A 22,451-nucleotide genomic window follows, 5' to 3' on the forward strand; every position below is an offset into this window, starting at 1 on the left:
TAATAATAATAATAATAATAATAATAATAATAATAATAATAATAAAATACTTAGGAATTGAGTTAACCAATGATGTGAAAAATCTCTATAATGAAAACTACAAACCACTGCAGAGAGAAATTAGAGAGGATATAGGAAGATGGAAAGATATCCCATGCTCTTGGATTGGAAGAATGAACATTGTAAAAATGCCCATACCACCCAACGTGATCTACAGATTCAATGCAATCCCCATTAAAATTCCAATGACATCTTTCTCTGAAATGGAAAAAACTATCCAATATTTATATGGAAGGACAAAAGACCATGAATAGCCAAAACAATTCTGAACAACAAAAAATAAAGCTGGAGGCATAACACTACCTGACTTTAAACTATACTACAAAGCTATAATAACCAAAACAGCTTGGTACTGGCATAAAAGCAGATGCACAGATCAATGGAATAGAATAGAGAATCCAGAAATCAATCCACACACTTACATCCATCTGATCTTTGACAAAGGCACTGAGTCTACACACTGGGGAAGAGACTGCCTCTTCAGCAAATTGTGCTGGGATAACTGAGTATTCATATGCAGGAGAATAAAACTAGAGCTGTACCTCTCACCATATACCAAAATCAAGTCAAAATGGATTAAATAATTAAATATACACCCTGTAATAATTAAATTTCTTAAAGAAAACATAGGGGAAACTCTCCGAGAAGTAGGATTGGGTACAGACTTCATGAATATGTGCCCAAAAGCACAGGCAACCAAAGGAAAAATAAATGAATGGGATTATATCAAACTAAAAGGCTTCTGCACAGCAAAAGAAACAATTAGCAGAGCAAAAAGACAACCAACAGAGTAAGAGAAAATACTTGCAAAATATACATCTGACAAAGGATTAATATCCAGAATACACAAAGAACTCAAACAACTAACAGCAACCCCCCCCCCAAGTAACCCAATTAAAAAATGGGCAAAAGAGGGCTGGCCCCATGGTGCACTTGGGAGAGTGTGGCGCTGGGAGCGCGGTGATGCTCCCGTCGCGGGTTCGGATCCTATATGGGAATAGCCAGTGTGCTCACTGGTTGAGCGCGGTGCAGGCGACACCACACCAAGGGTTGCAATCCCCTTACCGGTCACAAAAAAGACAAAAAAAAAAAAAAAATGGGCAAAAGAGCTGAATAGGCATTTCTCAAAGGAAGATATATTAATGGCCAACAGACACATGAAAAAATGTTCAACATCACTCAGCATTTGGGAAATGCAAATCAAAACCACACTGAGATACCATCTCATTCCAGTTATGATGACTAATATCCAAAAGACTGAGAATGATAAATGCTGGTGAGGTTGTGTAGAAAAAGGAGCCTTCATGCACTGTTGGTCGGACTGCAAAATGGTGCAGCCTTTATGGAAAATAGTATGGAGTTTCCTCAAATAATTACAGATAGATCTACCATATGATCTAGCTTTTCCACTGTTGGGAATATACCCAGAGGAATGGAAATCATCATTTCAAAGGGATACTTGTACTCCAGTGTAATAAACAATAAGCAGCACTATTTACAATAGTGAAGAGCTGGAACCAGCCCAAATGTCCACCATCAGATGAGTGGATAAATAAAATATGGTGTATGTACACAATGGAATATTAGTCCGCTATAAAAAAGAAGGAAATACTACCTTTTGCAGCAACATGGATGGACTTAGAAAAAATTATAAGTGAAATAAGTCAGGCACAGAGAGAGAAATACCACATGTTCTCACTTATTTGTGGGAGCTAAAAATTAATAATAAAATATCCAAATGGATGGTGGGGGAGTGAGGAAGAAGACACAACAATCACAATTCCTTGAACTTGTTAAGACAAGTGAACAGATATGATGTTGATGGGCGGGATGGGGGAGAGAGAGAGGGAAAAGGAATCAATAAGGAACACAGAAATAAACTACATTGTATATTGATAAATTAAAATAAAAAATAAATTATAAAAAATAAATAAACAAATCAACATAGATTTCATATAACGTCAGATAAACGGACAAAATGAAAATTTTTCCAAAGTCTAATAACAAATCTCATGGGTTAAAAAAAAAAAACTAATTAAGGGCCGGCCTGGTGGCGCACTTGGTAGAGTGCAGCACTCGGGAGCGCGGTGGCCCTCCTGCCGAGGGTTTGGATCCCATATAGAGACCGGTCCGCTCACTGGTTGAGCGCGGTGTGGGCGCGACACCGAGGGTTGCGATCCCGTTACCAGTCACGAAAAAAGACAAAAAAGAAAAAAAAACAAAACTAATTAAGATAAATCAAAGCAAAAATTAATTACATAAAGTTAAATAATAAAGACAATGTTTTGTAACTTCCATTGTTTGTTCTTTACTGAAATGTTTTGCTTTTCAGATTTAAGGAAATTTTCTCTCAAGCTATCCATAACTTACTGCAATTTGGTAAAATATACCTCTGTGATCACAGATGGAAACATTTGCTTTTTTAAAAAAAATATTTGATTCTTGCAAAATCTGAAACTATGAGTATCTGTATGCTTTTTATGGCAAAGTGATTATTTACACAAATAAGTTTAATGAGTATTTTGCCCCTCTTTATAACAATATACAATTGGGAATATTGGGTATAAAACAGCATGGCGCTTCAAAGTTCTTGACCCCACTTCCTGTTGCCCTAATTTGGCCTAACTGCTGTTTCATCCCACCCCTCTCCCCACACCCACAGCACAACGTGGAAGATGACAACCTGGGAATGAGCTTTTTCAGCACTGAGGGATCAATACAAAGAAGAGTAAGACCGTTTCAATCAGAAAATCGATCTTCAATACTTCATGAGGAATGGTTTGATGAAAAGGGGGAAATAATATCTTGTCTCCACACAAGCAGTTCTCTGAAAATATTCACAGCCTTGAAGGGGGGGCTCATAACTTGGGTGAAACATCCTGCTCCTAAACAAATGATGTTTCCATATGTGTATACATTGTGGAGTGAGCAAATCAGACTCATTAACATATCTATCACCTCACATACTTATTTTTGAGGTAAGGCATTTAAAATAGACTTTATGGAACTACTTTGAAATATTCAATAAATTTTAATGAAGTATATTCACCATGCTGTGCAATACATCACCAGAAGTATTTCATCCTGCCAGATAGTTTGTACCCTTTGACCAACATGTTCCCTTTTCTTGTCATCTCCCATCCTGCCCCTCAGCCTCTGGTAACCTTCATTCTATTCTGTACTTCTGTTGGGCCTTAAAAACTAACGCCACCAGGCCGAGCCCATGGCACACTCGGGAGAGTGCAGCAGTGCTCCCGCCGTGGGTTCGGATCCTATATAGGGATGACTGGTGCGCTCACAGCGCTCACTGGCTGAGCGCAGTGTGGCCGGTCTCAAAAAAAGGACAAAAAACCAAAACAAAACAAAAAACTAACGCCACCTTAAGTGACATTACAAGCGGCGCCATTATGGGCCCACAAGGGCGTATTAACGTGGCAGCCAAAGACGGGAGGAAGTAGGGTGCGGGTGTCTGTGGGAACCTTGCCTAAGCCCTTATTGGCCAAATACGTGCTTCTGCGCTCCTGAACATAATAGCTAGGCATTGAGACAGGATGCATGCCCTTGAAGTTGATTGGATTATGTTAAAACCTCCCCTCCCTATCTGCCTATAAAAGCAAGTGCTTGGGCTGGCCCGTGGCTCACTCGGGAGAGTGCGGTGCTGATAAAAGCAAGTGCTTGTGTGATAATAAATGGAACTGCTTCAACAGAACCCCCGCCACGTCGGAGTGTCCTTTAACTGGGCTGGTTTGGGGACGGTGGTGTGCTCACCTCTCTTCATGGCTCTCTTTCCCTTTCTTCTTCCAAAGGGGACAGGAGGGAAAGAGGAATCCAGGCCGTTCGCTTGCCCACCGAAAGGAACGAGGATAGGGCTGTACGGGTCGGCTGGCGGTGGACCCGACATACTTCTATTGTGATTTGATTATCTTCCTTTGAAAACTATCTATCAAGAATTATTGGCGATTTTTAATAGGGTTGTCCTGTTATTGAATGGTTTGAATCCATTATATATTTTGGATATTATATGCCCTTATCAAATGTATGATTTGCAAATAGCTTCTCTGAAAGCCACAAATTCTCTTATGATTGTCTTGTTTGTTTTCCTACACAGGAGCTTCTCTGATGTATGCAATCTCATTGGTCTATTTTTGCTTTAATTGTCTGTGCTTTTGGAGCAATATGTAAAAATCATTGCTCAGACCAATATCATGAACCACTCCCACTAGTGTTTCTTCTAGTAGTTTTCAAACTTTAGAATTTTAGAACCTTATGTTTAAGTCCTTAATTTATTTTGAATTGCTTCTTGTACAATGGTTGAAATCAGCCACAATCAGTTGGCTGTAGATGTGTGGGTACATGTATGGGCTATTTTTCCTATATTTCATTGGCTTATGTGTCAGTTTTTATGCCAGTAACACACTGTTTTCATTACTAAAATCTGCAATATATTTTGAAATTAGGTAGCATGATGACTAGCTTATTTTTGCTCAAGTTGACTCTGCTGTCTGTGGTCTTTTTTGATTCTACAAATATTTCAAATTTTAATTTGTAATTGTGTAAAGAATGACATTGAAATTTTGGTTGACGTTGCATTGAATATTTAGATTGTTTTGGGTAGTATAAACGGTTTAATAATACTGAACACTCCAATCCATGAACATGGGATCTCTTTCCATTACTTCTGTTATTTTTAATTTTTTCATCAATGCTTTATAATTTTCAGTGTACACATTATTCACATCCTTCAGTAAATTCACTGCTAAATTTCTTATATGCTATTGTAATTGGGATTGTCATTAATTTCTGCTTCAGATAGTTGCTAGTGTATAAACATGATACTGGTTTTTATATGTTCATTTTCTATTCTGCAACTACACTAAATTTGTCTTTGAGTCCTAAGTTTTTTGTTTTCTGTTTGTTGGTTTATTTATTTGTTTTTTTGTGAAGTCATTAGATTTTTCTGTGTGGAAGATAATGAAATTTCCTTTTCGTATTTGTTTGCCTTTCATTTCTTTTACTTGCCCAATATCTCTGGTTAGAAATTTCTTCCCCAACTGTATTGGCTGGAAAGATTTTAACTTTTCACCATTGAGGATGGCCCTGCCTTTGGGCTTGTTGTATGTGGCATTTATTGTTAATGTACATTTCTTCTATTAACCTAGAAAAAATACACTAGAGAAAAATATCTTTAAATATGTCTCTTTCTGAATATATATATAATATATACATATATAAGGGAGAATGAGGAATTTTTTTTTTTTTTTTTTTTTTTTTTTTTTAACCCTCAGTGTTGCCCCTGTACCGGACCGGGGACCGGCAACGGGATCGCAACCCTCGGTATTGCTCCCGCGCCTCGCTCAGCCAGTGAGCGGGAACCGGTCCATATGTGGGATCCGAACCCTCAGGCGGGAGCGCCGCCGCGCTTCCCAAGCGGCGCACTATCCAGTGCGCCACCGGGCCGGCCCATGGAATGTTTTAATATCTTCAAATATGTTTCTTTGTGTGTGTGTATACATATACATATAATATATATTAGTATTAGGGAGAAAAAAAGAATGTTTTAAGAAGAATGACCCATTGCACATTTCTAGGGTCCAACTTGGCAACCTCCGTTTTGAGTAGGTGAGAGAGGTGGGAGCTGAAGGTAGATGACAAATTTAACTGTATATGAGGGCCCACAAATACAGTCTGTACAGGTGGTGGAACATGGAATTAGTGAATAAATGAGCACATCCTGGTGATCTTCTCTGAGGCATGGAGGAAACTGGGAGGTGTAGTTTATTTGCAAATTGCAGCTGCTCAGTGGAGGTGGGGCCAGGGGAGAAGGTGGATCTTATTTGACCTCACCTGCTCTCACCTGCTCATCTGCCACTTTCTCTACATTGAAACTGGTGGAGGCAAAGATGAAGGCCCTGAAGATGCAGCTGTGCTCCTTGTGTGGGACAGGGAACTGTCCACCATCACTGAGGGGCTCTACCTTCATAGCCAGGAGGCAGCAACCATGGAGTAAGATGTATAGTTGTAGATGGTGAGGGCAGAATAAGAAAAAGGTGCTATTCCTTACCATTGGCCCACATGCAGCTATTCTAAGAGAACAAAAAGGCAAAGGAGCTTCTGGAGGCTTCCACCCAGCACCACCAGGGCTGCAGCATAAGCAGCAAAGGTGGGCATAAAGCCCCTGTTGAACACAACAAAGGTGATGGAGTCTCTCCTCTCCTCTTCACCTTCTGTCTCTGTGCCAGTTCACTACCTTTTGTCTCTCCTCCACCCTTCCTCCCTCTCTTCCCCCATTGCACTTTCCTACCTCTCCCCTTTCATCCTGTTGAAGGAAGATCTGACAAGTGCAGAGTGCAGGATCCTGCCCAAGCCCTAAGCCTTCAAAAAGAGGTCAATCCAAGAAAGGTGGAAAGTTCTCAAATTCGGTGGAAGCAGGAAAAGACAGCACCTAAATGTGGCTAAGGGACCGAGGGCAAGGAGAGCCCTGGGAGTTCTAAGAGGAGGGTCTGCAAGTAAGGGCACTCTCACAGTGGACACAGCTGAGGAAAAGGTAAAAAGGCACAGTGGTGATGGGGTGGAGAGCATTTGGTATGGGCACGGAGATGGTGGAAACCACTTGCACCAGACATGAACCTGTCAAATATAGGCTCCAAGTTCCTATAAGCCTTTAGAATGACCCACAGCCACCCACTGAGCATGTCCTGATGCCCTTCCAGGCCAGGAGGACACACCCCACCATGACTTTATCCCAGGAGACTGCAATAAATGAAGACACTTCTGGTGCAACCCACTTCAAATGAGACTATGCTGAGGGAGGGATGGAGGTCGGCCTAATAACCCCAAGTCCCTGAGTCTTTGTTTACATTTTGCCTGGGCCAGACTTTCCCCAATCCACTGGTCCCTGGAATGCTCATACATAAGAACTGATATGTGTTTGGGGCTCCCAAGGTAGAAGGATGAGGGCTGAGACCCTCTCCACCATGGGCCTAGAGGGTCTGGAACCCACCAGATTCTTATAATTAAACACAGAAAGAAGGAAAGAAACGGTTGAGTGAATTAGCATCCAAAGCCAGTCAGCCAGTCAGTTGTATGCTGTAGTTCCCACTGGTTTACTGAAGAAAAAGAAATGTAATTTGACACCGTGTGAAGTTTGTCCTCTTACAGACATAAGATATATAACTGATGTTTTGACAGGAATATATCTAATATATTCAGTGTGCAAAGTCAATCAACGTGGGCTTAAATGGTCTTAAATTGTGTATACCTCATGCAGGTTTCAAATTCACCAATATGCATTAACCCACATAAAGTCAATGACTGAAGTCAAGGTGTGCATCTCCTGTACCCAAACACATCGATTTAAGGACAAAGAGATCCCTTCTCTTGACAGGCTCCCACACCAGATAAGCCAGCAACCTGGTGGGGTTGAAGAGAGAGGCTCATCCAGGCTTCTAGACTAGTGAGCATGGTTTCCACAGAAGAATGGAAGAATACAGCATGGTGTGAAAGTTTTACAGCCAGTCTGAGACCTCAAGCATCAAACCTAAATCTCAACCTCTCATTTTTCTAAGTATGGTATAGGGTTAACTACACCTGTGTTATAGGTGAAACGTTCACGCACAATCAAAATAATTTTACATCCAGTGGAAATTAGAGAAGACACTGAACAGAGTACAGACATCATATGTAAAAACTTCAACTTAGTTAATCTCATGGTTAGGAGAAATTTATACCATCAAACTGAAAAGCTTCTGCACAAAAAATAAAACAAATATCAAAGTGAGGAGACAACCTACAGATTCAGGAAAAATATTTGCCAGCCATACATCGCACATAGGCTAAATCTAAAGTATATACAGAACTCAAAATAATAAGAATAAATAAATAATGCTACTCAAAAAGTGAACAAAAACCTGAATAGAAATTTCTCCAAAGACGACTTGAAATGGCCAACAGATGTATGAAAGTAATGTCATCATTAATCTGCAGGGAAATGCAATTGAAAACTACAATGATATCACATCAGGCCTGTTAGAACAGGTGTCATCAAAAAGACAACAGACAAGTGTTCATGAAGGTGTGAACACATAAGGTGGGAACATAAATTAGAACACCAATTTGGAAAGTAGCATAAAGTTGTCACAATGAGTTAAAAATAAAAATACCAAATGATCCAGCAATCCCACTTCAGGGTATATGTCCAAAGGAACTGACGTCAGTATGAGAAAGAGATGTCACCTTCCCATGTTTACGGCAACATTATTCACAACAGTCAAGATACAGAAACTGCAGAGAAACTCATCAATGAATAAATGGATAAAATAAATGTTTACCAATAAAACAAAATTCTCCTCAGATGTTAAAAAAGGAAACAAATTGTCAATTGTAGCAACATAGATGAATCTAGAGTACACTGTGTTAAGTAAAATAAGCCAGGTACACAAAGACCAAATACCACTTAATTTTACTTATATGTGGACTATTAAAAAGTCAAGCTAACAGAAATGGAGAGAATAAAGTTTATAAAAACTGAGGGTAAAAATGGGGTAAAAGATCAATGGGATGTGTTGGTCCAATAGTACAAAGTTTCAATTCAGCAGGAGGAATAAGTTCTGGTGATCTATTGCACAGCATGGTGAATATAGTTAATAGTAATATATAGTTCAAGTTTGCCGACAGAGTGGATTTTAAACCTTCTCACCACAAAGAAACGTGTGTCATATAAAGAATATGTGAATTAGCCTGGTTTAATCATTTCACAATGTATACATGTGTTGAAACATCAAATTGTACCTCGTAAGTGTATACCACTATAACCTGCCAGGTAAAACAAAATAAAGTTATTTTAAGTCTTGTCCAACAGTATTAAAAAAAGAAAGACAAAAAAAAAAAAAAAAAAAAAAAAAACCAAACTATATATTGAGCACAAGAAAAACACATTAAGTTCAAAGATATCCACAGGTTGAAAGTTAATGGGCAGGAAAAAATATACAATGTAAACAGAACCATAACACAGATACACTGGCTGGCCATCCTAATATCAAACAAACAAAAAAGTTACTAGGAATAAAGAGAATGATTTATAACAAAAATGTCAGCCAGGAGGACACCATAATAATTATAGGTATACCTGCACCAAACAAATAAGCCCAACATCAAGTAAAAATAATTAGAGAAGAAATTAAGGGTGAAATAGACCATTCTATGTAAATATTCAGAGATGTCAAATGCAACTTTCAATAATCGATAGAACTAGGAAAAAGACTAACAAGGGTATAAAAGTCTTGGACAACATTATAAACCAACTTGAATTTACAGATATGTATATAGAGACACAACATCCACCAACAGAATACCCAATCTATTCAAGCCCATGGAACATACTTCAGAAAAGACCATTTACGAGGCCATAAAATATCTTCAATAAATGTGAGGACTGAAGTCATACAATGTATGTTCTCTGCCACAATAGATTTAAACAGAACATTAACTGAATATTTCAGTAGTTCACAACTATGTGGAAATTAAACATCAAACTCCCAAACTCCCAGTGAGCTATAAAAATGTCACTATAATTTGAAATATTTTGAGATTGAAAACAGCAACACAATATACCAAAAGTAAAACAGGGCTTACAGTAAAATTTATATTTTTAAATGTATACATTTTGGAAAGGAAAGATCTGAAATCAAACCTTCCACCTAAAAACCTAGATAAAGGTGGAAAATTAAACCTCTCCAAACAGAAAGAAAATAATAAATATTAGAGTGAAAAATGAGAAATAAATGATGGTGCTGTGCTCTCTGCCCACTGTTATCAGAGATTTGGGGACAGAATGGTGGCAGATGGAAGAGACCTCCCTGCCCAAAAGGACCCCATAACCCCTGCCCCCAACCACACCCCACAGGTTCTATGATGGACAACCTTTTGTCTTACTTGCTTATACCCATCCTTCAGGCTTGGATCTACCCCACCCCAAGGGCTCTGAGGGCAGATAGGGAGTCACCACAGAATCTAGAAGACTCCTTCGGTGAAAACAGGCTCTGGGGCCATCTCTAGGTCTGGCAGCCTATACACAATCAGAGCCATGATTTACCTGTTAGTGGCAAAATACAAAATAGCACTCCATCGCTACAAATAGAAACACAAGAGATTTCTCAGGTACAGGGCATGTAGTACACTCATACCTGTGATTTGGCCCCATTTAAAAATATGAGGAATAGGAATAAAGGATTAAGTATTCCTTCCAGACACTGCTTTTCACTGAGTAGAATAAAAAAACCATTCCTGGTTACAGCTGTTTAAATGAATTCAGACAAGTTGTTCATAATTATGGGCCTGACTTGTGCATTCCCATCCAAATGTTTCTATTCAACCCACTGACTGGCTCTGCATTAGCTTCAAACATTAGACAAAATTACCTTTACTTAGTTTTGTAATACTGGTCATACAAATTTTCCTAAAATAGGAGAGTAGGAAAAAGCCTAGGTAGTCCAGTACTGCAGACTTAATATATACAGAAGTTTGAGTGGCAGTTAATGTCAAAAATCCTGAAGAAAGTCAAACCAAACTATTTATTATACTGTGTACATATTACCCACCCAGTTACGCTGGGTTTCATTAAGATAAATTTTTGGCAAAGAACATTTTTATTGATAAATGTTGCATATGTGAGGAGGCTTTTTTGTGCATTGCAGGCTGTTTAGCAACATCTGTTTCCCACTCAATGGATGTGCACGGTAGGCTGTTTAGCAACATCTGTTTCCCACTCAATGGAGTAGCACCTCCCAACTTCCAGTTATGGTGCATTGCAGGCTGTTTAGCAACATCTGTTTCCCACTCAATGGAGTAGCACCTCCCAACTTCCAGTTATGACGACCAAAAATGTCTTCAGACAAAGCCAAATGTCCCCTGGCAGGCAGTGTCACCAGTCATATTTGAAAACTGGTAACACTCAAAGTGTTAAAAATATTTTTAATACTCCATTTATCATTTCTATTTGAAAATTTACATTACACAGATTAAGTTTTCTCTTCATTTCAAATTCTGACATAAAAAGTGTTGATAGTTTTCTTGAAAGCTTTGACACATTAGAGTTTAGAAAGATTTATTTTCACTGTTCAATGAGACGTCCTGATAGATATTCCACATTTATTGCATTGTTTCTCCCCATAATCTGATTTTCCCATAAATTGATTTGGGTATAAAAGGTGACAACACAGGATTCTCTTCTCATTTACAGGGACTGGTAAATTCTCTCAGAAAGTTTATAAAGTCAGCTGGAGTGGTCTGGTTGTGTTATAATGCAAACAGAGCACACATATGATGGCTTGACAAGGAAATAATTTCTTATGTAATGTGTAAATGGACGTTCTGGGATAGTGGTGAGAATAATCCTGCTTTCTTTAATTCCTTTTATTTTAAATTAGGGTGGATTTCTCCCACTTTTGGCCCCCAATTCTCCCCGAGTCATCTTTACTCAGTCCCAGAGAAAATGAGAAATCAGGAACGACTGCATTGAAGTTTTTTTTTTTTTTTTTTATTGTGGTGCCTGAACTGGAAGTTTTCATCACTTATATCTACATTCCCCCAAACAGAGTTAAATTACATGGTCATCCACCACCCAATCATGGAATGCTCAGATTGCAGGCTACACATACAAGAGAAAGTGTCCCAACCCGTGGGATATTCAATGCAGACCCTGGAGGGGGGAGTGGGAATGGGAAAGGAGCAAGAGACACAAGAGATGGGAGACAAGACAGTATTCTGATCAAGTCTCGTTTAATGAGGGAAATAAGCTCCTTTTATAGAAACTCACAGGTTCAAGAGAACAAAAAACAATGGGTGGGGGTGGAGGTCATGAAGTGTTCTTATGTAACCATCTTTTCTCGTTTTCTCAGGTATCGCTGTTACCATCAGTTCTTGACAGCTAGCTTAGGTCAAAATGTTGCGATTAGGCAAAACAATCACAGCATGCAGCCCTCGCAGGAAGGGTTGCAGCATCAGCTCTTTCCGTGCTCTTGCTCACTGCTACTTCAGCAGTCTGTCCCATTTGGCTCCTTAGCTTAGGGGGTCATCGTGAGGACACCCAGTTCCCCACAAGAAAGAGTGGTTTTATTTAAAAGACAGTAAGTCTGATCCATACAGAATTTCTCCCGTGTAAATTATCTAATGCCTGCTATGATGTGATTCCTTATTTATTTATTTAGTTTATGGTGAGTGGCGGTATAGGGATCCCTTTTGTTAGGAGAATGATGCTATAAGCAACAAAGCTCTAAACATAGCCAGCCTTGAAGCTTTGGAGAAAAGATGTTTTCACACTCATTACAGTCCTCTTTATATAGCTGATGGTTACACATCTGGTGATTCAACCAATTTATCAAAAATCCTCAAACATAAATAAAAATATTAAATAAATGAATCAATTCTACAACTGAAAAACAACACAGTATAACAACTATTTACATAGTATTTACATTTTTTCCAGAATTATAAGTAATCTACACAAGATGTAAAGTACAGGGCAGAAAGTGAATCGGTAATACACAAACACTACACCATTTATAGAAGGGACCTGAGTATCAGCAAATTTTTATATCGATAGGGGATCCTCAAGACAACCTCCAATACCTGAGAACAAATGTATATTTATAGGTCCTCTTCTTGATGTAAGTTCTCTGATGTCTTGAGATCTGACTTCTGCCACATCTTCTCCCATACAAATTACATTTACTAAGATTTTCCTTTGTGTGAATTCCTTCCTTTCTGTGAGGAGGAGTTTCAGTAAAAGGCTTGTCATATTACATTCATGAGTTTTTTCCTGTGTGAGTATCCTGATGTCTTCTAAGCTGTGACTCTGTAAAAAAACTTATTCCACATTCATTATTCACAGGGCTTCTCACCTGTGTGAACTGTCTGATGCCTACTGAGGTGTGACATTTGGTTAAAAGCTTTTCCACATTCTTTACATTCATAAGGTTTCTCACCTGCATGAATTCTCTGATGCCTGCTGAGGTGTGACATTTGGTTAAAAGCTTTTCCACATTCTTTACATTCATGTGGTTTCTCACCTGAGTGAATTCTCTGATGCATGCTGAGGTGTGACTTTTGGTTAAAAGTTTTTCCGCATTCTTTACATTTATATGGTCTCTCACCTCTGTGAATTCTCTGATGCAATCGGAAGGATGCCTTTTGTTTAAAAGCTTTTCCACATTCTTTGCATTCATATGGTTTCTCACCTGTGTGAATTCTCTGATGCAATCTGAAGGATGCCTTTTGTTTAAAAGCTTTTCCACATTCTTTACATTCATAGGGTTTCTCACCTGCATGAATTCTCTGATGCATGCTGAAGTGTGACTTTCGGTTAAAAGCTTTTCCACATTCTTTACACTCATATGGTTTTTCACCTGTGTGAATTCTCTGATGCCTGCTGAGGGATGACTTTCGGTTAAAATCTTTTCCACATTCTTTACATTCATAAGGTTTTTCACCTGAGTGAATTCTCTGATGCCTGCTGAGGGGTGACTTTTGGTTAAAAGCTTTTCCACATTCTTTACATTCATATGGTTTCTCACCTGTGTGAACTCTCTGATGCATGCTAAAGGATGCCTCTTGTTTAAAAGCTTTTCCACATTCTTTACATTCATACGGTTTCTCACCTGTGTGAATTTTCTGATGTGTATTGAGGGTTGACTTTTGCTTAACAGCTTTTCCACATTCTTTACATTCATATGGTTTCTCACCTGTGTGAATTCTCTGATGAATGCTCAGGTTTGACTTTCGGTTAAAAGCTTTTCCACATTCTTTACATTCATATGGTTTCTCACCTGTGTGAATTCTCTGATGACTACTGAGAACTGACTTTTCATTAAAAGCTTTTCCACATTCTTTACATTCATATGGTTTCTCACCTGTGTGAATTCTCTGATGCCTGCTGAGGGATGACTTTTGGTTAAAAGCTTTCCCACATTCTTTGCACTCATGTAGTTTCTCGCCTGTGTGAATTCTCTGATGCAAGCTGAAGGATGCCTTTCGTTTAAAAGCTTTTCCACATTCTTTACATTCATATGGTTTCTCACCTATGTGAATTCTCTGATGCATGCTGAGGTTTGACTTTCGGTTAAAAGCTTCTCCACATTCTTTACAGTCATATGGTTTCTCACCTGTATGAATTCTCTGATGCATGCTCAGGTTTGTCTGTTGGTTAAAAGCTTTTCCACATTCTTTACATTTATATAGTTTCTCACCTGTGTGAATTCTCTGATGTACACTGAGGTGTGACTTTTGGCTAAAAGCTTTTCCACATTCTTTACATTCATATGGTTTCTCACCTGTGTGAATTCTCTGATGCCTGCTGAGATGTGACTTTTGGTTAAAAGCTTTTCCACACTCCTTACATTTGAATTGTGTTGCACTTTTGTGAATTCTCTGATTCCTTTTGAGGGCCCACTTTTGGTTAAAAGCTTTCCCACATTCTTTACATTCATATAGATACTCACCTGTGTGAATTCTTTGATGTCTCTTCAGGCTTGACTTTTGGTTAAAACCTTTCCCACATTCCCTATAAATTCTCGTATGCTTGCTGAAGTTTGAATTCTGGTGAAAGGTTTTTCCACATGTGTTACAGTCAAAGGGTTTCTCAGCAATGTGAATTCTCTGTTTCTTGAATTTTGACTTTCTTGAGAAAGTTTGAATGTCTTGACATTCATATAGATTCTCACTCATGTGAATCCTCTGATATAAAGTAAGGGCAGAATTATGGTAGAAAGACTTTCTACATCCATTACATTCACATGATTTTTCACTTGTGTGAATTGCCTGACGACAGCTGAGAAGCAAATTCTTATGAAAGTTTTTGCTACACTTCGTAAATCCATGCGACATTTCCCTGGTGTGAATTCTGTGACACATTGTAAAGTCTGACTTCTGATAGAAAAGTTTCTCCTGTTCATTACATGGATAAAGCTTCTTCCCTGTAGATGTTCCCTGATATGAGATAAGGTATGATTTCTTAAAAGATTTCTGACATTCACTGTATTTATCATGTTTCTCTGCTTTGTGTATAATCTGATGTTGAGTAAGTTTAGCCTTTTTATAGAACGTTTCCCCACATACGTCACAGTGAAAAGTTTTCCCTACCTGAATTATCTCTTGGGCAATGACAGCTAACTTATTACAGGCTTTCCCATATTCACTATATCTACAGGTGGTCTCACCCATATGAACCTTCTTATATGCAAATATTTTTGGCACTGTGTTGGAGGATTTTCCTTTTCCACTATATTCAAAAGGTTGCCCAATTGGAATCTTGGGATGCTGAGTAACATGCTCATGATGTCTCTGTGATTTCTCGCATATATTACGCTCATCAGGTTTCTCTCCAGCATGCATGGCATCAGTCTCTGGAAGAAGTGCATTCTGACATATGTTGAACTCCTCCTGCTCCACTCCTGAATAGTTTCCGTTATTTATAACCAGATTTAAAATATGCTTTGGACTCAAATTAAGTGATTTTCCTAACTCCACTCTCTCCTCAGTTGACTGGTTGCCATTGATTACACCTTGCCACAAGTATCTACCATGACTTTCTTGGCTCCTCTCAATTAGGTCATTGACTATCTGGACATCTGAAATGACAAAAAAAAAATATATATATATATATATATATATATATATATCCATGAACCACACATAAGCATATTTTATTGCATGCTCATGTAAAGGTAGAGAAGTTTCTCCCAATCCTAGGAATAAAAGACTTTATAAGAGCCAATAATGGGTACTGGTTTCAGGAGTATAAGGGTTTTCTTCATACTGACATAATGTTATCTTGTATTAATATATTTTCTTTTTTTTGTCGTTTTCGTGACCAGTAAGGGGATCGCAACCCTAGGTGTGGCGTCGCCCACACCACGCTCAGCCAGTGAGCGCACCTGCCGTTCTTATATAGGATCCGAACCCACGGCGGGAGCGTCGCTGCGCTCCCAGCGCTGCACTCTCCCGAGTGCGCCACGGGCTCGGCCCTATTAATATATTTTCTAACATTATGTAACATTGTTCTTTGCTTCTTCATTCACTTTTTTCTTTTTAAAATCATGATGTAATATTTGATCATTTTTACCTTTTTCCTAACTGTAAACTTCAAATAATTGCTTATCACCTTCTAATTGTTTACAATTTTTACTGTTTTATTTTTATAATAGTGGTTATTTCCTACTGTTCTTTTTCTCATTCTTCTGCTTTGAATATGGCTAGGTTTTCCTTCATTGGCTACTTTCAGGTGCAGAATGATCCAATTTTTCATCACATATGGAGGAAAATGACTTAGGTTAAGAATTTTGCATTAACGTCCCTATACTTTTTACTCTTCCGTGCGAAATGGCTATAGCCATGTGGAAGTTTTTCAAATAATAACATCTCCTTTTTTCCACCCTAAACAGAGCCTCCCACAAATTACTCATTTAACCTAAATTCCTGGGCTTTTCAAAGCCATTACTATTCAGGAAACTTCAATCCACCCCACCAGACACCCCTTTCATGCTGGTCTAAAATATTTGGTTCAGCAACCAAGGCTGTGCCCACCATCTTTGAAAAAGGTGTTTTTGACTCCTAAAATCAACTTGTATTATCTCCCCAAACTCTGGAACACACACTCTCACTTGATAATTCATCGCTCATGAAAGCTGTAGTATTATGCACTGGTGTTCTGGATGGCTGCTACTACTCATAAAAAATAGAGTCTCCTGTACATTTCTAATTTTCTTTGTTGTTTAAAAATGATTTCTACAAAGAGAAGAGGAAAATACTAACTTCAAGTCACACTTCCAAACAATAATCTCAGATGCTCAACTTGAAACCCTTGGTTCACTTGACCTTGACACCATGAGTCTCTTGGTTCTTCTCTAAAGTCCAGAACTCTCCTTTTCCCTGCCCCTATGCTAGGTCTGCCTCGGCTCCATAATTTCTGATGTGGTAGTTCAGAAGGCTCATAACTGGACCTCTTTTCTTATTTCCTTATCAACTTTCTATGTGATATCCTGCATTACTTTGGGATTCTGCCAAGAATCCCAACCAGAAACAAGGCCCTTACCACATGCAGCCTCTGGACCTTAGAATGCTCAGCCTTCAGAACGGAACAGTAAGAGATAGTTTGTTTCTTCATAAATTACCCAGTTTCAGATATTGTTTTAAGTAACACTAAATGACAAGAGTCTGAAAAACCACGTCCAAGAGAGTAAAACAGGAATCTCAGAGTTCACACTTATGGGAGTGTGAGTGTCTTATGTGTTAAATAAGGTGCTGCTTTTCTGTACTTCATATAGCGGAGAGAAAAAAACCCAGCAGGAATATCCTGTAACTGTAATAATATATTAATTACTAAAAATATGATTACAAACCTTTTCTTATAGTTAAGAACCATCATTGTTGCTAGTGATAAAAGTATGAATAAAATGCTGCTTCTCCAAGAAGTTTATAATCAGGTATGAAAACATAAGTATAACCTGAACCAGTGTGTCAGATTAACAAATTTAGACACAAGTTCAATAGAGTAAGAAAGCTAAAATACATTTCTATGCTGCATTCTGTTTCCCCTTCATCGAAATGCCAAAGATGGTAAGCCATTCCATGTGAACCACATGTTCTCATGAATATGAGGCAACAGCAAAACTGCACTCAGAAGAACAAAGGAAGACACCCCTTTGTGGTTAATGGAACCACACATGACACCATGTCTAGGTGAATGCTCATGAGCAGTGATAAAAGACACACTATTAAAGAAACATTATGGAATGATTCTGCATTTAAATATTCTTCTATTTCAAACAGTAAAACATTATATGCAATTGTTGTCTTTTAATTACTTATAAATTGAAAGCATATACAAAGGCATTCCAAAATTTCCTTCGCACATGTTAATAGGATTGCTTGTGTCTGCATGACAGTGAACACTGCCACTTTCTAAACACAGGGTGTAAACAATGTGGTTTTGTAAACACAAATCAGTTACATACTAGATTTACAATTTAATAGTCATCCACTAGAAGGAGAATGGAAAAAGCTTTTGAGAGAATCAAGGCAGAAGAAAACAGGGTGATGGAAGACCAGCTGCATTAGAACATACAGCAAGGCTGGTTAGCTAGTTCACTTGGGAGAGCATGCATCTGGTAACACTAAGGTCACAGGTTCAGATCCCTGTATGAGCCACCTGATAAAAGAAAAAAGAAAAATAGCAGAGCAGTAAGCACGCAGAAGAGGAAAGTAATAACAGAAAAAAAAAAGTGGGAAGACAGTGTGGTATTAAATTCCTGTGCAGCAAATAAAAGTGTTTTACTCTCAGGTTCTCTACATAATTACAGCTAGTTAGGTACTGGCATTGTAAAGTGCACTTTGAAGAATGACAGAAAATTATAATGGGCAGAAATAAATCAGACTCAAATACATTACACTTGAAATAACTGTGGGAATGTCCAAATGGCAATTGGATACATGATTCCAGAGTTCAAGAGAGAGAGATCTAAGCTGAAGATCAAGATTTGGAGATGTATTAGTCCATTTCTGTTGCTTATAACAAAATACCTGGAACTGGGTGATTTGTAAGAAAATGAAATTTACTACTTGCAGATTCAAAGATGGGGAGTCAAAAGTCCAGGGAACAGAGCTGGTGAAGGCCTTAGTGGAGACAACAGTGACCCAGGAGTCTCACGTGGCAGAAAATGGCAGGGCAGAGAGTTCAACCTCTCATGTGTTCTTCTTAAAAGCCCTCAGAACCACATCCCCGCCCATCATTATTAACCCATTCATTATGGCATGGTGCTACAATCTAATCACATTGTTAAGGCCTCATCTTTCAATTACCATAACAGGACTTCCCACCATCTTAACACTGTCACAGTGGGGGTCAAGTTTTGGGGGAACATTCAGTCTGAGGCAGGGAAATATCAAAACTTCAATGTTACCTGAAGCCATCAGAATGAATGAGCAAACCTAAGAGATTCCAAATAAAAACAAAACAAAACCAAAAAAGAACAAGGACAGCCTTTGCAGAAGCACTTTATTTTTAAACATAAGACAGAAGAAAATAAATAGAATGTGAAGAACAAAAAGAAATTTTCTAAATTTATTCCACAATTAAAGGAAAGCTCAGAATCAAGAAGTCTACCAATATAATTCATCATATATATATATGATATATATATGACATATGATATATGTCATATGTTGGAAATCCAACATATTCATAGTTCTATGAGTGATGATCCTTTACATAATTATATAGATGTTAGAAAAATACACAGGGGGCAGGCAACTGGCCGATAGGGATCAAACTGTGGTCCTTGATAGTATTGGCACCAAACTCTCACCAACTTGGTAGACTGAACACAGCTGAGAAATAAAATCTCTGGCTTTGAGGACAGATCAAAGAAATTAAGAGCTGAAAAACATACACACACAAGAAAAAGACAAAAAAGAACAGAACTTAATATCTGAAGAGTATTGGACAATGTCAAAAGTTGTAACATAGAGTAATGAGAAAACCAGCAGCAGATGAGAGATGGAGGAAAAAACAGAAGAAACATTTAAAACAATAACGTCTGAGAACTTCTACAAATTAATATCAGGCACCAAACCAAATATAAAGGGAGTTAAGATAACATAAAACCAGATAAATGCCAAAATCTACATCTAGGCATGTAGTTCTCAAACTTCAGAAAATTAAAAATAACAAAAAATCTGACTGAAGCCAGAGGGAGGAAAAACTATTTTACCTAAAAAGAAACAAGATAAGAATTTTACACCCAACATCTCCTGTGAATCCATGTAAGTAAGCAGAGAGTACAGTGAAATATTCAAATGTTGATTAAAGAAACCTACAACCTAGAGTCCTATGCACTATGAAATCAACCTGTAAGAAAGAAGAAAAAATAAAGACATTCTCAGGCAAACAAAAATTGAGAGAACCTGTTGCCAGTACACCTGTATTGGAAGCAATGTGAAAAAAACAAAAACAAAAACAAAAAAAACCCAGAGGAGAAAAAATATATAGGTTCGAATCTGGATATACATAAAGAGAACTAAAGAAATAAGTGAAGGTTCAATAAAAAGCTTTTTTTAATTAAGTTTTTTTCATTGCAACATAGTTGATTGTACATATCTTTCAGGTAAAGCATTGGATATCAATATGTGTGCAGTATGTGATGTTCAAATCAGGATAATTACTATATTCATTATACAGTGTAATCGATTTTTGTGGCCCTTTACAAACACCTCCCTTCCACCATCCCCCTGAGCATTTCCTCCCTCTAGAACCTCAGCTCTTATTTCTACTCTTGAAGTTCAATGCAATATTGTGATTGTTGTCTATTTCTTTAATTTTTTTAAAAATTATTTTCTTAGCTGCCACATATAAGTGAGGACATGTAAAATTTTTCTTTCTGTGCCTGGCTTATTTTACTTAACAATTTTTTCTAATTTTTTCCATGTTGCTGTGAGTGGCATAATTTCATTCTTTTAAAAGGCAGACTAGTGTTCCATTGTATAAATATAACCACATTTTCCTTACCCAGTCATCTGATAATGGACATTTAGGTTGATTCCAACTCTTGCCTACTGTAAATAGAGCTACAATAAACGTGGGAGTACAGGTGTCCCTTCTATATGATTATTTCCAGTCCTTTGAATACGCCCGGCAGTGAGATTGCTGAGTCATATGGTAGTTCTATCTGTAGTTGCTTGAGGAACCTCCACATGATTTTCAATAATGGCTGCACCAATTTACAGTCCCACCAACAGTATAGGAGGATTCCTCTTTCTCCACACTCTCACCAGCATTTGTTATTCTCTGCCTTTTTGATAGTAGCCAGTCTAACTAGAATGAGATAATATTTCAATGTGGCTTTGATTTACACTTCCTGGATAGTGAGTGATGTTAGCATTTTCTCCTGTATCTGCTGGCCATTTTATATCTTCTTTTTGGAAATGACTATTCAGCTCCTTTGCCCATTTAAAAAATCAGACTACTTGTTATTCTACTTTAAAGCTGTTTGAGTTAGTTGTATATTCTGGATATTAATCTTTTGTCAGATACACAGTTTACAAATATTTTCTCCCACTCTGTATGTTGTTTTTTCCTCTATTGTTTCTTGTGCTGTGCAGAAGCTTTTTAATTTGATATAATCCCATGTTTTTTCTTTTGTTGCCTATGCTGTGGGGGTCATATTCATAAAGTCTCTTGCCCAATCCTACTTCCTGAAGTGTTTTCCCTATATTTTCTTTTAGGAGTTTTATAGTTTCAGGTCTTATATTTAAGTGTTTAATCCATTTCTTCCGATCCAAGAGCACAGAATACCTTTCCACTTTTTTTGTCTTCTTTAATTTCTTCCAACAGTGACATGCAGATCCCACTGTAGAGATCTTTCACATCCTTCATTAACTGTATTCCAAGGTATTTTACTTTAGAGGTGACTATTGTAAATAAAATACAGCTTTCTTGATTTTTGTTCTGCTAGTTCAAAAACATTACTGATTTTTGCAAGGTCATGTATCCTGCTACTTTACTGAAATTGTTACTGACTCTAAGAGTATTTTTGGAGACTTTTTAGGCTTCTCTGTATTTAGGATCATGATATCTCCAAACAGGGACAATCTGACTTTCTCTTTGCTGTTTGGGATGCCTTTGCTTTCTATCTCTTGCCTGACTGCTGTGGCTAGTATTTCCTATACTGTGTTAAATAACAGCTGAGAGTAGATATCCTTGTCTTGTTCCATTCTTAAGGAAAAGCTTTCAACTTCTTCCCATTCAGAATGACAATGACATTAGGTTTATCATATATAGCTTTTATTGTGCTGAGATACTTTCCTTCTATACCTAACTTGCTTACATTCTTTACCATGACATGATTTTGAATTCTGTCAAATGCTTCTTCAATGTTTGTTGAGATAATCACATGGTTTTTCTCTGATTTCGTTGATGTAGTGTATCACATTTATTGACTTGTGTATGTTCCACGATTCTTGCATCCCTGGGATGAATCCTACTGGATTATGATGTATAATTTTTTGGATGTATTGCTGTATCCTATTTCCTAATATTTTATTGAGGATTTTCCCATCTGTATTCATCAAATATCTTGGCCTATCATTTTCTTCTTTGGTGGTGTCTTTATCTGCTTTTGGGATCAGGGGACGTTTGCCTCATAGAATGAGTTTGGGAGAATGACCTCTGTTTCAATTTTTTGGAATAGTTTCAAGAGAATTGGTATTAATTCCTCTTTAAAGGTCTGGCAGAATTCAGCAGTAAAGCCATCTAGTCCTGGTATTTTCTTTGTTGGGAGATTGCTGATTACTGCTTCAATCTCATTGCTTGTTATTAGTCTGTTCAAGTTTTCTGTGTCTTCCTG

General features: G+C 37.8%; 1 protein-coding gene across 1 annotated transcript; it reads right to left on the reverse strand.

Moving 5' to 3' along the window:
• Nucleotides 1–12,857: 12,857 nt before the first annotated feature.
• LOC103602152 (zinc finger protein 345-like) lies at nucleotides 12,858–15,680 on the reverse strand. Its single transcript, XM_008586577.1, has 2 exons — nucleotides 14,633–15,680; nucleotides 12,858–14,572 (listed from the first exon to the last, which is right to left on the reverse strand). Exons 1-2 carry the CDS (start codon nucleotides 15,442–15,444, stop codon nucleotides 12,937–12,939), a joined length of 2,448 nt encoding a protein of 815 aa, XP_008584799.1. The 5' UTR covers nucleotides 15,445–15,680; the 3' UTR covers nucleotides 12,858–12,936.
• Nucleotides 15,681–22,451: the final 6,771 nt, after the last annotated feature.

Source organism: Galeopterus variegatus, unplaced genomic scaffold (assembly GCF_000696425.1).
Source record: "Galeopterus variegatus unplaced genomic scaffold, G_variegatus-3.0.2 Scaffold4030, whole genome shotgun sequence".
NCBI lineage: Eukaryota > Metazoa > Chordata > Mammalia > Dermoptera > Cynocephalidae > Galeopterus > Galeopterus variegatus.

What these genes read in the sequence shown, in the direction of transcription:
- LOC103602152 (XM_008586577.1), bottom strand. Translation starts at nt 15,444, where the DNA reads ATGCATGCTGGAGAGAAACCTGATGAGCGTAATATATGCGAGAAATCA. An exon ending in CAGAATTCAAACTTCAGCAA is followed by an intron (nt 14,573 to 14,632) that starts GCATACGAGAAT and finishes AAGCCTGAAGAG; the next exon opens with ACATCAAAGAATTCACACAG.